General features: G+C 42.4%; 1 protein-coding gene across 2 annotated transcripts in view; it reads right to left on the bottom strand.

Moving 5' to 3' along the window:
* Nucleotides 1-14,709, bottom strand: part of rictora (RPTOR independent companion of MTOR, complex 2 a) — a 225,752-nt gene that overhangs the window by 117,868 nt on the left and 93,175 nt on the right. For both annotated transcript variants that reach the window (XM_078560454.1, XM_078560460.1), the window contains exon 5: nt 3,431-3,562. In XM_078560454.1, the coding sequence (XP_078416580.1) occupies nt 3,431-3,562 (132 nt within the window). The remainder of the gene's footprint in view (nt 1-3,430; nt 3,563-14,709) is intronic.

The following is a 14,709-nucleotide window of genomic DNA, read 5'->3' as shown; positions in this document are numbered from 1 at the left end:
CACCAAGGTCCCTCTGTTCCTTGGTATTTCCCAGGGTCCTACCATTCATCGTGTATTCCTGAGCCTTGTTTGTCCTGCCCAAGTGCATCACCTCACGCTTATCCGAATTAAATTCCATTTGCCACTGATCACCCATCTGACCAGCCCGTCTATACCCTCCTGTAATCTAAGGTTATCCTCCTCACTATTTACCACCTGACCAATTTTCGTAACATCCGCGAACTTACTGATCAGCCCTCCTACATTCAAGTCTAAATCAATTATAAATACCACAAACAGCAAGGGACCCAACACCGATTCCTGTGGAACCCCACTGGACACAGGCATCTAGTCACAAAAACACCCCTCGACCATCACCCTCTGCTTTCTGCCACTCAGCCAATTCTGGATCCAATTTGTCAAATTGCCTTGGATCCCATGGGCTCTTACCTTCGTTATTAGTCTGCCATGTGGGACCTTATCAAAAGCTTTGCTGAAGTAGCCTTGACAAAGTAGCCTGTATTACTAACTGGAGTTTTGGCAGTACCATCTGCAATAAGAGACACAGATCTTTTTGCTGGCTGTATGGGAGCCAGTCAGATCAGCAACTGCCTTCAGGCTCATGTTTACACTGAGATTCATTGCCCTTCATGTCTGCTTGGCATTTCTTAATCCCTGTGCCTTCAGCCTACAGTAGAGATGGTAGGGTCTTCCAAAGATTTTGAATTTATTTGTGACCCTATTGTGATCCATCCTTTTCATTATCATTTCATTTAAATATTTAATTTCATTAAATATTTCATTATTATTTTACACAGGTAAACCAATACACTTGTACATAATTATGTATTCAGACTGAAGCTGGGAATTTGGGATATTCATCATTCTGGTAGATTAGCACCCATTAATCATTTAGAACTGACACATGCCAGTACATGTAAATCAATCCCACTGCAGCAGGAAAGCCACCAAGTCTTTTTGCCTTCTTCTAGATCCAGAGTGCTATTGACAGGGGGCATTCTGTCCAATGGTTCAGAAAACAGTGAAAAACCCAAATCACATTAGCAGAGGCTGTATGCGCCAATCAAAATGATCTTCTTTATTCTTTCATGAAATGTGAATATTGCTGACGGGCAGCATTTCTTGCCCGTTCCAATTGCCCTCAAGAAGGTGGTGGTGAGCTTCCTTCTTGAACTGCTGCACACCACTTGTGCTGTTAGGAAGGGAATTCCAGGATCTTGACCCAGCGACAGTGAAGGAACGACGATATACTTCCAAGTCAGGATGGTGAGAGCCTTGGGGCATCTGCTGCCCATGTCCTTCTAGGTGATAGAGGTTGTGGATTTGGAAGATGCTGTCGAAGGAGCCTTGGCGAGTTACTGCAGTGCATCTTTTAAATGGTACACAATGCTGCCACTGTGCATTGATGATGGAGGGAGTGAATGCATAAGAGGTGGATAGGGGGCCGACCAAGCAGGCTGCTTCGTCCTAGATGGTGCTGAGCTTTCAGAGAGCTGTTGGAGCTGCATTCATCCAGAAAAGTGGAGAGTTTCCTGACTTATGCTTTGCAGATGATGGACAGGCTTTGGGAAGACAAGAGATGAGTTACTCACCTCAGAATTCCCCGCCACTGAGCTGCTCTTGCAGCCACAGTATTTATATGGCTGGTCCAGTTCAGTTTCTGTCAATGGTAACCACCAGGATGTTAATGTTGGATGATTCAGCAATGGCATTGAATATTAAGGGGAGATGGTTAGATTCTCTCTTGTTGGAGATAGTCATTTTGGCACTTCTGTGGCCCAAATATCACTTGCCATTTATCAGCCTAAACCCGAGTGTCATCTAGGTCTTGACGCATGCGGACACGGACTGCTTCAGTATCTGAGGAGTCATTAATGATTCCGAGCACCGTGCAATGGTGAGCGAACACCCCCACTTCCAATCTCATTGAAGCAGCAGCTAAGGTGCTTGGACCTATTACACTATCTTAAGGAATCCCTGCAGCGTTGTCCTGGGATTGAGATGATTGGCCTCGCAAGAACCACAACCATCTTCCTTTGTCAGGTATGACTCCAAAAGTGGAGACTTTCTCCCTCTTTTCCCACTGACTTCAATCTTGCTAGGATTCCTTGATGCCACATTTGGTCAAATGCTGCCCTGGCGTCAAGGGCAGTCACTCTCACCTCGTGTGGAATTCTTTACCACAGAGGACTGTAGAGGTTCGGTCGTTAAGTATATTCAAAGCTGAGATAGACAGATTTTTAATCAGTAAGGGAATCAAGGGTTATGGGGAAAAGGCAGGATAGTAAAGTTGAGGGTTATCAGATCAGCTATGATCTCATTGAATGGAGGAGCATACCCGATGGGCTGACCACTTCTGGTCCTACATTTTATGGTCTTTTGTGTCTCTGCTGAGTGCAACACCATTAACTATCACAGATCAACAATAAATGTCTTAATTTTATGATTTTCTATTGTAGTTAGCAGAGCAGAGAGTAGAGTTTAGTGCCACAATCCACCAGATTTCCAATCCTGTCAATGCCAGTAGTGGCTGAGGAGCATATAAACATATAGGTGGAAAATGTATTCATGTAGCCTCAGTTCAAGTGCAAACATACATCAATTTCCTGGGTGCAGGTAGTGACATGGGATGTTACCTGTGCGAGTTTGCTGAATGATATTATAGAAGAAACCCTTTGGACTGTACAGGTAACATCCTGCTGCAATGCCTACTCCTGGGGAATCGATGTAGTCCGGCGTTACCCGAATGAATTTCTCCCAAATAATATATTTATATATTAAAAGCCTGGAGGCAGCGTCCGCCCATTAACTACACAATTTGACTTATGTCGTACCTTATCAATATAAACATCAGACAATTGGCATCTTTCAAGAATTGAACAAAGTCATTCCAGCCAAGCGTGAGAGGCTGGAAGATTGATAAACAGCAAAATTGGTTTCACATGTTCATAAACTATTTTAAGAATTAGTAGTGTACTATGGCTGCATTGTCCACTGTCTTTTCAAAGTGAACTTTCTCCAGATTGTCTGATATTTAATCTAGTGCCCTGGTGGTGCCACCAGCTTGTTGTGGGGAAGCTGGATATACCAATTTGTGGTCTGGAGATTCTGATGACTTTATATTTGAAGCTGATACCAGCCAACTGATGAGACTTCTGTACAGGCATACTAGCACTGCACTAGATCAATTGGAAAACAGCTTTAGCACTACAGGGTGGAAATCTCCCTGCCAGCAGTCAGGGTGCAAGCGAATTGAGTCTGTAAGTGTCTCAACCCAGCTGCTTAGAGGTGCGAGTTAACAACAACAAACTGCACACACTTAAGTTCCACCCAGTAAGTGCATTTAGCAATTGGGCAATGTGTTACATATTTTCAATGAAACATTGTACAACTGAAATAATCAAATATCAGCCAAGCAGCACATACTAACCTAGCTATTAAATAATCCACACGCAGTCTCAGCACCTTCTGCAGAATACTGGAATCTCGGATGAGATGTCGGAGGGCACGAAGACCAGCTGCACGCACCTCTTTAGCTTCATTTAACAATGCTAATCGCAAACTGTAGAAGAGGACAAAATATTTATGAAGAAAGGAAGGACAAGCATATTCACAGTACCTTCAGCACTTCATAGGCAATGAGTCACTTCTGAATGTCGTCATTGCTTTTTTGAAGGGAAATGCAGCAATGAAATTGTGCGCAACAAGCTACCATAAGCAGCGAATGGGGCAACTGACCAGATCTCCAATTAGGTTTCTCCTCCTGCCACAGTACCGAAACAGCAAATACAAATATACAAATTAGAAGCAGAAGTAGGCCACTCAGCCCCTCAAGCCTGCTCTGCCATGGCTGATCTGATTTTAACCTCAACTCCACATTCCTGCCTACCCCTGATAACCTTTCACCCCCTTGTTCATCAAGAATATACCTCTGCCTTAAAAATATTCAAAGATTCTGCCTCCACCACCTTTTGAGGAAGAGAGTTCCAAAGACTCATGACCCTTAGAAAAAAATTTCTCCTCATCTATGTCTTAAATGTGCGACGCCTTATTTTTAAACCGTGACCCCTAGTTCTAGATTCTCTCACAAGAGGAAACATCCTCTCCACATCCATCCTGTCAAGACCCCTCAGGATCTTATGTTTCAGTTAAGTCGCCTCTTACTCTTCTTAACGCCAGTGGACACAAGCCTAGCCTGTCCAACCTTCCCTCACAAGACAACCTGCCCATTCCAGGTATTAGTCCTGTAAACCTTCTCTGAACTGCTTGCAACACATTTACATCTTTCCTTAAATAAGGAGACCAATACTGTACACAGTACTCCAGATGTGGTCCCACCAATGCCCTGTATAACTGAAGCATAACCTCCCTATTCTTGCATTCAATTCCCCTCACAATAAACGATAACATTCTATTTGCTTTCCTAGTTACTTGCTGTACCTGCATACTAATCTTTTGCGATTCATGCACTAGGGCACTGAGATCCCTCTGCATCTCAGAGCTCTACAATCTCTCAATTTGGATAATCTGCTTCTTTTTATTCTTCCTGCCAAAATGGACCATTTCACATTTTCCCACATTATACTCCATTTGCCAGAACTTCCTCTAACCTATCTATCCTTTTGTAAAAGCAAAATACTACAGGTGCTGGAAATCTGAAACAAAAACAAAAATAGCTGGAAAAACTCAGCAGGTCCAACAGCATCTGCAGAGGGGAACGCAGTCAACGTTGAGTCCGTACGACTCCTCATCAGAACATGAGTTTTTCCAGCTATTTTTGTTTTTATATCCTTTTGTAGCCTCCTTACAACCTCTTCACAACTTACTTTCCCACCTAACTGTTTCATCAGCAAATTTAGCAACCATACCTTCAGTTCATTCATTCAAGTCATTTATATAAACTGTAAAGAATTGAGGCCCAGCACTTAACCCTGTGGCACATCAGGTCAACAGAAAATGACCTATTTTTGCCTACTGTTTCCTGTTACTTAGCCAATCTTCTACCCATGCCAATATGTTACCCCCTGCATCATGAGCTTTAATATTCCCCAATAACCTTTGATGTGGCACTTTATCAACTGCCTTCTGGAAATCTAAGTACAGTACATCCACTGGTTCCCCTTCATCCACAGCACATTACTTCTTCAAAGAACTCTAATAAATTGGTCAAACATTATTTCCCTTGCACAAAACCATGTTGCCTCTGCCTCATTACCTTAATTTATCCAAGTGCCCTGTTATAACGTCTTTAATAATAGCTTCTAACATTTTCCCTATGAGGCATGCTAAGCTAACTGGCCTATAGTTTCCTGCTTTCTGTCTCCCTCCCATTTTGAATAAACGAGGTACATTAGCTTTTTTCAACACATCAACTATATCACTAGCCACTTCTTTTAAGACCCTGTGATGAAATCCATCAAGACCCAGGAACTTGTCAACCCACAACCCATCAACAATTTGCTAAGTACTACTTCCCTGGTGATTGTAATTTTGACTTCCTCCCTCCCTTCCAATTCCTGATTTAATAATTTTTGGTGTGTTAGTGAAGGCCAATGCAAAATACCGGTTCAATTCAACTGCCTACTTACTATAGGACCAACACTCTAACTCTTCTTAAAAATATCTATAGAAACTCTTACCATCTGTCTTTATATTTCTAGCTAACTTTCTCTCGTACTCCAATTTTTCCTTCTTATTAATCTTTTAATTATTCTTTGTTGCTTTTTGTATTCTGTCCTGCCTTTTGGCCTGCCACTCATCTTTGTGCAATTATTTGCTTTTTCTTTAAGTTTGAGACTAACTAACATTTTAGTTAACCACGGATGATGGGTCCTCCCATTGGAAATTCTCTCGTTGGAACATATGTATTGTGTGTGTTCTGAAATATCCTCTTCAATGTCTGCCACTCAATCTGTATTAACCTATCTCTTAATCTAAATTGACAGTTCACTTTCGCTAGCTATGCTTTCATGCCTTCATAATTGCCCTTATTTAAGTTTAAAATATTAGTTTTAGACCGACTCTTCTCTCCCTCAAATGAATGTAAAATTCAATCATATTATGAACACTGCTACCTAAGTGTGCCTTCACTATGAGGTCATTAATTAATTCCATCTCGTTGGTCAATACTAAGTGTAGTACAGCCTACTCTGTTTGGTGCCAGAACATGCTGTTCTAAGAAACTATCGTGAAAACATTCTGTAAATTCCTCATCTAGGCTACCTTTGCCAATTTGCTTTTTCCAGTCTAACTGTAGAATAAAATCCCCCATGATAATCGAGGTACCCTTCTGACAAGCTTCCATTATTTCTTTGATAACCCGTCCTACTGTGTAGTTACTGTTAGGTCACCTGTACACCACTCCCACAAGTGACTTCTTGCCTTTATCATTCTTCATCTCTCCCAAACGGCTTCTATATCCTGGTTTCCCGAACTTAAGTCATCCCACTATAGTGTGCTAATATCATCTTTAATTAGCATAGCCACCCCGCCACCTTTTCCTAGCTTCTTGTCCTTCTGAATGTGACATAGCCTTCAAAGTTCAGGTGCCAATCTATGTCACCCTGCAGTCTTGTCTCTGTAATGGCTATTAGATCATACTTGTTTATCTCAATTTGCTTTCTCAATTAATCTGTTTTGTTTCAAATGCTACTTGCATTCAAATGCAAGGACTTAAGTATTGTCCATTTATTAGTTCTGTACCCTCTAGCTTTATCTGCTAATTTAATCTTAAGATTTGTACTCTGTCCCTCCCTGTCACGGTTAGTTTACTATTCCCACATTAATAACTTCCCCTCTTGCCTTGTCTATGCTCTTTGATTTACAAAATCTTCCCAAATTTGATTCCTTGCTCCCAGTATTTAGTTTAAAACCCTCTCTACTTCCCTAGTTATGAGGCTTGGAAGAATGCCCGTCCAATGTTAGAACCATATCTACAAGGACTATATTTTCTTTTAAAATTTGGAAGGACATTGCATTATTTGGACACTTGGGAGTGTTTTTTTTAAAAAAAGGTTATAAGTTCAGCTTGAACTGCAGCAAGCATCCCTTTTCAAAGAAATCACATGATGTCAGCTAAATGACCAGCATGGTAATTGTGGAGGAGAGCTATTAGTTTATTTGAACTACAATCACTTTAACTGATGAAAAAAACTGTTTTAAAGGAAAAGACCTGGTGATTTACCGGAAATCACTTGACGAAGGAGCTTTACGTTTTGAACTTAGAGCTCTACAGCACAGAAAAATGCCCTTCGGCCCATCGAGTCTGCGCCAGTCAAACAAGTACCTAACTATTCTAATCCCATTTTCTAGCACTACACTCATAGCCTTGTATCCCATGGCACCACAAGTGCACATCCAAATACTTCTTAAATGTTAGGAGGGTTTCTGCCTCAACCACCCTTTCAGGCAATGAGTTCCAGGTTCTCACCACCCTCTGGGTGAAAAAATTCTTCCTCACATCCTCTCTGAACCTCCTGCCCCTTAGCTTAAATCTGTGCCCCCTGGTTATTGATCCCTCCACCAAGGGGAAAAGTTCCTTTCTGTCTCTCTGCCCCTCATAATTTTATACACCTCAATCATGTCCTCCCTCAATCTCCTCTGCTCCAAGGAACATAGCCCCAGTCTATCCAATCTCTCCTCATAACTAAAACTTTCCAGCCCAGGCAACATCCTGGTAAATCTCCTCTGCACTCTTCTACTGCAATCACATCCTTCCTATAATGTGGATTCCAGAACTGCACACAGTACTCTAGCTGTGACCTAACCAGCGTTTTATACAGTTCCAGCATAATCTCCCTGCCCTTGTATTCTATGCCTCAGCTAATAAAGGCAAGTGTCCCATATGCCTTATATACTTCCTTATCATTCATTCCAAGATGACAACAGGGTCTGGGATTAGTCTACATGACCTTCCTAGTCAGGATGGGTCAGCACCACACATGGCAGAGCATTTAACCAGAGCTTAATATTAATTTACCAGACATCAAACCCTTGTTTTGAACTCAGTTGGTAATGAGCTGAGAAGGGGAAAAGCTGTCCAGCTCTTGCTGTCCTTGCCTTGCTGGAAATCCAGTGTGGTTCAGTATCCAGCCAGGGATCCTCATCTCAGGGGAACTTGTATTTGGAAATTAGAGACACTGAGATGGGAAGGATTGATCTGGCTCTGTTTTCCACCACGCGGAAGCTCCATCAGTGAGAGCCTCCAGACATCGACTGGGACTAGTGACCCAGCCTCACAAGAGGAAGCAGCATATTGAAAGCATCAAAACTCTGCAAACTTTATCCCTTTTATGAAGTATTTTTCTTCAACTGCCCATCTCTGCAGAGACCCTATTTGTTTGTTCCTTGGGTGCACATGTGGTGGGGATTTTAAAGGATAGATAGTTACACTTCCAGATTACAAATTGTATGTTAACCAGTTTTTGCAATTTAAAAAAAAGGTTTCATTTTACAACAAGTCAATCATTCCGAGCTTATTGAAAGAAGCCTAGTTAAAGTTGCTTTTATTCTCGGTCTAACAGTAGCGAAGGTAAATAATTGGTCACTTTGGTAAGTCAATTAAACACTTACACTAATGGTACGACCTGTGGAGTACTGGGGCTAGATAAACTGTGCACTCCTCTCATCCTGGTCGTGACATGGATTGGGGGCTCTTGTGGGATATTTGAAATGTGGACAACGGGCAATTTGACGCGGAATAATAATGAATGGTAAAGGATAAAAGGACAGATGCCAGGTGCTTCTACATTAGTAAACCAAAATGGTTTTGGAAGTTGCTTCTAGAGATGGATGGTTGATCTCTGACTGGTTTACATAAAGTAAGCAAGACTAAGCTAATGGGATTGGTGGATCAGCTGAAGTTTGAATTAACTGTAGGGGTGAGGAAAACAGACACATAGTTGAGGTAATAGCACAGCGTTTGAAATTGGCAGGTATACAAGTGAGAACACATTCTCCTGGAGGCGAGTCAATTGAGTTAGCTGGGATTCAGTTGAAAATAAAGCAGCTTGAACACGAAAAGGAAATGAGAAAACTTTAAGTAGAAAGAAAAGAAAAAAAGGGCAGAGGAAACGGAAATGAAAAAGCTTGCACTTGACCACCAGAGAGAGGAGTTAGCAAGGGAGGAAAGTGAGAGGGAACAAGAAAAGGAATACCAGCTTAAAAGGCTGGAATTTAAAAAGGAGGATTCAGGTGCTGAGGAAAGTTCTGATGACGAAAAAGCTACCTCCAACCCAAAGCCCAGTAATGAGATGTTTAAATTTGTACAAGCCCATCCAAAGTTTGAGGAAAGGGGTGTAGAGGCATTCTTTATTTCATTTGAGAAGGTAGCTAAGCAAATGAAGTGGCCAAAAGAAATCTGGCTATTTCTCCTGCAGAGTAGGTTGGTGGGTAGAGCTCATGAGGTTTATGTATCACTTTCAGAAGAGGTTTCTGTGGATTAAGAAACATTAAAGGCTATTCTTAGTGCATATGAGTTGGTCCCTGAGGTGTACAGGCAGAAATTTCAAAACATAAGGCAACAGCCTGGGCAAACCTATATTGAATTTGAGAGGGTAAAATAAAGTAATTTTGAACATGGGATATAGGCACTAAAGGTAGATGCAATGTCTGAAGCTCTTAGGGAAATAATTCTCCTAGAAGAATTTAAAAATTCACTTTCTCCATTAGTTAGAACCCCTGTTGAAGGCCAAAGGGTTGCAACAGCTAGACAAGCAGTGGAGCTGGCCCATAAATCCAAAATCTTTTTCCGTCACCCCCAAATCCGAGAAGGGTAGAAGATGAGAATGTGAAAGGAAGGCAAGTAGCCAGGGAAGAGAAGAAACAGCTGGGAATGCCCCAGAAATTCCCCCCTCAGAGCAGAAAGCAAGGTGCTGAGGGTGGAAATGATATTTGAAGGCCCAAGTGTTTCCATTGTGACAATGTGGGACACATTCGTGCAGACTGCTGGAAGTTGCACAGGATAATATGGGACTTCTTGGGGCATGTAAGGGCGAGTCAGGAAAAGGAGTCCCTGACTGAAAATACAACAGATCAAGTTCTAGTGTTAACTACAACTATGAAACCAAGGGTGAACACTGCTAAGAGTTCAGGTGAGGTGAATAAGATACGAGAGTTATAAAGAATTTTTGTCGAGAGGAAAAGTATCTCTTATCCCTCAAACGAGACATCTAAACCTGTAATTAGATTGAGAGATACAGGAGCCACTCAAACACTTTTGCTGGGGAAAGGCATAACTTTCCCCCTAGAAAGCGCATTAAAAGCCAAAGTTTTAATAAATGGTACTGGCAGGGAACATATACTCATACCTTTGCACCAGCTGCACTTGGAATGTGACCTAATGTCTGGGACAGTGATGGTAGTTGTTGTTCAGCAGTTACCCATGGATGGAGTTTACTTACTCCTGCGAAATGATTTAGCGAGAGCGAAGGTAGTAGCTTCTCTCATAATTACAGAAAGCCCAAGTGAGGTTAAAGAGATGGAGCAGCTACAGGAAGGCTTCCAGGAATTTTTCCTTCGTGTGCGATGACCGGAGCAATGGCTAAGCAAAGTCCATCATTGAAGGTCAAAGCGATACCACAGACAGATACTTGGCTAGCTGAAACTTTCTATACAAACTAAGATAATCCGAAAGAGGCTCAACAAGCCGATCCGAAGTTAAATAAGATAACACAATCAGCCCAATCTGAAGCTGAAGCAATTCCAGAATGGTATATTAAAAAAATGGAGTACTAATGAGGAGCTAGTGGCCGCCTCATGGATCAGCAGATAAAGAGTGGATGGTTTTCATCAGGTAGTGGTATGGCCCAAATATTGTAACGAGATATTACAGATAGCGCATGAAATTCCTGTGGTAGGACACATAAGGATATGGAAAACTCAAGCGCAGAAAAACCGGCAGATTTCCTGGCCAGGCCTTCATAAGGACATGGTGCAGTTTTATAAAACATGCCATATGTGCCAGATGGTAGGAAAACCACAACGTAGAATCAAACTGGCATCCTTAATTCCCGTACCAGTTTTTCAAGAACCATTTAGCAGGTTGGTAGACTGTGTGGGACCGTTACCAAATTCGAAAACAGGACACCAGTATACACTTACTATTGTGGATATGACCAAGGGATGGCCTCTGGAAATAGAGTTAAGAACAATTACAGATAAAGTAGCAGTAGAGAAGTTCATCCAATTTTTCACTCAATATGGATTACCGGTAGAGATCCAATCAGATCAAAGTTCCAATCCTCTGACTAAAAATTTTTCAAAACATAATGAGCAGTTTGGGTATGAAACAATTAAAGTCCACAGCGTATCATCCACAGACACAAGGAACTTTAGAGAGGTACAATCAACCTCTCAAAGCAATGCTTAAAGCATATGATAAAGGCAAAATACTGCAGATGCTGAAAATCTGAAACAAAAATCAAAAAATGGTGGAAAAACTCAGCAGGTCTGACAGCATCTGTGGAGAGAAAGACAGAGTTAACGCTCCGAGTCCGTATGACTCTTCTTCAGAGCTAAAGGGAAGCAGAAATGTGGTGAAATGTATACTGTTTAAGGGGGTGGAACAGGTGAAGCTGGATAAAAGGCCAGTGATAGGTGGAGGCTAAGGAGAGATTGCAAAAGATGTTATAAACAAAGGGTCAAAGAGGTGTTAATGGTAGTGGTACTGGCTGAAGGAGGTGCTAATGGTGACATTAAGATCAGAAAGCAGAATGTGATAATGGCTGGACCAGGGTAAGTACTCTGGAAAGAACAACGTGAGCAAGTGACAGATGGCCCTTGTGGGGGTGGGGTGGGGGGAGGGGACAGTGGTGGAAAAAAAATAGAAAAGCTGGGGATAAAACAATGAATAAAAATGGAAATAAATTTTAAAAATAATAAAAAGTGGAAAAAAAATGAAATAAAAAAATAAAAAAGAATATTGAAAAAAGGGATCAAAAAGGGGTGAGGGTGGAGGAGAGTGTTCATGGCTTGAAGTTGTTGAACTCAATGTTAAGTCCGGAAGGCTGTAAAGTGCCTAATTGAGAGATGAGATGCTGTTCCTCCAGTTTGCGTTGAACTTCACTGGAACATTGCAGCAGGCCAAGGACGGACATGTGGGTATGAGAGAAGGGTGGTGTGTTGAAATGGCAAGTGACAGGGAGGTCTGGGTTGTGCTTGTAGACAGACTGAAAGTATCCACAAAGCAGCTGCCCAGTCTGCGTTTGGTCTCTTCAATGTAGAGGAGACCGTATTGGGAGCAACGAATGCAGTAGGCCAAATTGAGAGAAGTGCAGGTGAAATGCTGCTTCACTTGAAAGAAGTGTTTGGGCCCTTGGACGGTGAGGAGGGGGGGCAAGTAAATGGGCAGGTGTCGCACCTTCTGTGATTGCATGGGAAGGTGCCATGCAAGGGGGGTTGAGGCATTGGGGGCACTGGAAGAGTGGACCAGTGTGTCCCGGAGGGAATGGTCTTTACAGAATGCCGACTGGGGGGGGGGGGGTTGGTGGTGAGGGACAGCTGTGTTTGGCCATGGCACCATGTAGGAGTTGGCAGAAATGGTGGAGGGTGATCCTTTGAATGCGGAGGCTTGTGGGGTGAAAAGTGAGGACAAGGGGTCTATCATGGATCTGGGAAGGAGGGGAAGGTGTAAGGGCAGAGGCGCAGGAGATGGGCGGAACATGGTTGAGAGCCCTGACAGCCACAGTGGGTAGGAAACCTCAGTTAAGGAAGAAGGGAGACATGTCAGAAGCACTGTTTTGGAAAGTGGCATCATTGGAACAGGTGTGACGGAGGTGAAGGAACTGAGAGAATGGGATGGAGTCCTTACAGGAAGCGGGGTGTGAGGAGCTGTAGTTGAGGTAGCTGTGGGAGTCAGTGGGCTTGTAATGAATATTGGTGGGCAGAGTATCACCTGAAATTGAGACAGAGGTCAAGGAAGGGAAGAGAAGTGTCAGAGATGGACCATGTGAAAGTGATGGAGGAATGGAAATTGGAAGCAAAACTGATAAACCTTTTCCAGGTCTAGACGAGAGGATGAAGCAGCACCGAAACAGTCACCGATGTACCGAAGAAAGAGTTGTGGGAGGGGGCCTGAGTAGGACTGGGACAAGGAATGTTCCACATACCCCATAAAGAAACAGGCATAACTGGGGCCCATGGGGTACCCATAGCCACACCTTTCATTTGGAAGAGTTCAACAACTGCAGACCATAAGAACATGAACTCCCTCGTCCATCCTCACCCCTTTATGATCCCCTTTTTTCAATATTCATTTTTATTTTTTAATTTTCATTTTTTCCCGCTTATTTTATTATTTAAAAAAAAATTATTTCCATTTTTATTTATTGTTTTATCCCCAGCTTTTAGCCCATTTTTGATTTTTTTCCCCACTCCCGTCCCCTCCCCCCCCATCCCCACTAGGGCCATCTGTCGCTTGCTCATGTTGTTCTTTCCAGGGTGCTTACCCTGGTCTGGCCATCATCACATTCTGCTTTCTACTCTTAATGTCACCATTAGCACCTCCTGCAGCCAGTTCCAGCATCTTAACACCCCTTTGGCCTTTTTTTTAAAAAATGACATCTTTTGCAATCTCTCCTTTGCCTCCACCTATCACTGGCCTTCTATACAGCTTCACCTGTTCCACCCCCTTAAACAGTATATATTTCACCACATTTCTGCTTCCCTTTAGTTCTGATGAAGGGTCATACGGACTCGAAACGTTAACTCTGTCTTTCCCTCCAAAGATTAAAGTATATTGTCATGAATATCCTCATGATTGGGACAAAGGACTGGGCCTTCTTTTATTTGCCACCCAAGATTCACCAAATGAATCTACCACGTTTAGGCCTTTTGAATTAATTTATGGACATGAAATAAGAGGTCCTCTGAAATTAATCAAAGAAAGGTTTTAAGGAAAAGAGGAATTAGATTATACATCCATGTTCCAGGAACAGCTTACGGAAGCCTGCAAAGTGACTCAAGGACATCTTAAAGTTTCTCAAACAAAGATGGAGGAATGGGCAGATAGGCAAACTGTAACCCAAACGTTACAACCAGAAGATGAAGTGTTAGTCTTATTGCCTTTATGGGGGAACCTCTGAAAGCATGGTTCAGTGGTTCACACAAGGTAATTAAGAGAGTTGGTAAATTATTTGACAGACACCCCAGTTTGTAGGAAAAAGAATCGGTTGTGTCATATACATATGATAAAACAACACCATCGTATGGAGGATAAGGAGCAGGTATGTCAGGTGGTAAGCACAGTGGAGGACGAGAGAGACAGTGCGAGTGAGGTAGAGGAACAATGATATATTTCCAAGTCAAGATGTTAAGTGACTTGGAGGGGAACTTCTAGATGGTGGTTTTTAACAAAGGTCATAATTTCATCTTGGACTGGAGCAAGTATGCCTTTTCTAAGATATCACATGATGTTAGTTAAATGACCAGCATGGTAATTGTGGAGGAGAGCCATTTGTTTATTTGAACTGCAATCACTAAGTGATGGAAAAAAAACTGTTTTAAGGGCAACAGCCTGGTGATTTACTGGAAATCACCTGATGGAAGAGTTTTATGTTTTGAGCTCAGTTGGGAACGAATGGAGAAGGGGGAAAGCTGCCCAGTTCACATTCTGCTTGCCTTGCTGGAAATCCAGTGTGGTTATCAGTATCCAGCGAGAATCCTCATCTCAGGGAGCTTGTCTGTATTTGGAAACCAGACAGGCCGAGACGA

The sequence above is a fragment of the Cetorhinus maximus genome, chromosome 2 (assembly GCF_964194155.1).
Source record: "Cetorhinus maximus chromosome 2, sCetMax3.hap1.1, whole genome shotgun sequence".
Lineage (NCBI taxonomy): Eukaryota > Metazoa > Chordata > Chondrichthyes > Lamniformes > Cetorhinidae > Cetorhinus > Cetorhinus maximus.
The sequence above is the reverse complement of the archived record's forward strand: the minus strand, read 5'-3'. Positions and strand labels throughout refer to the sequence as shown.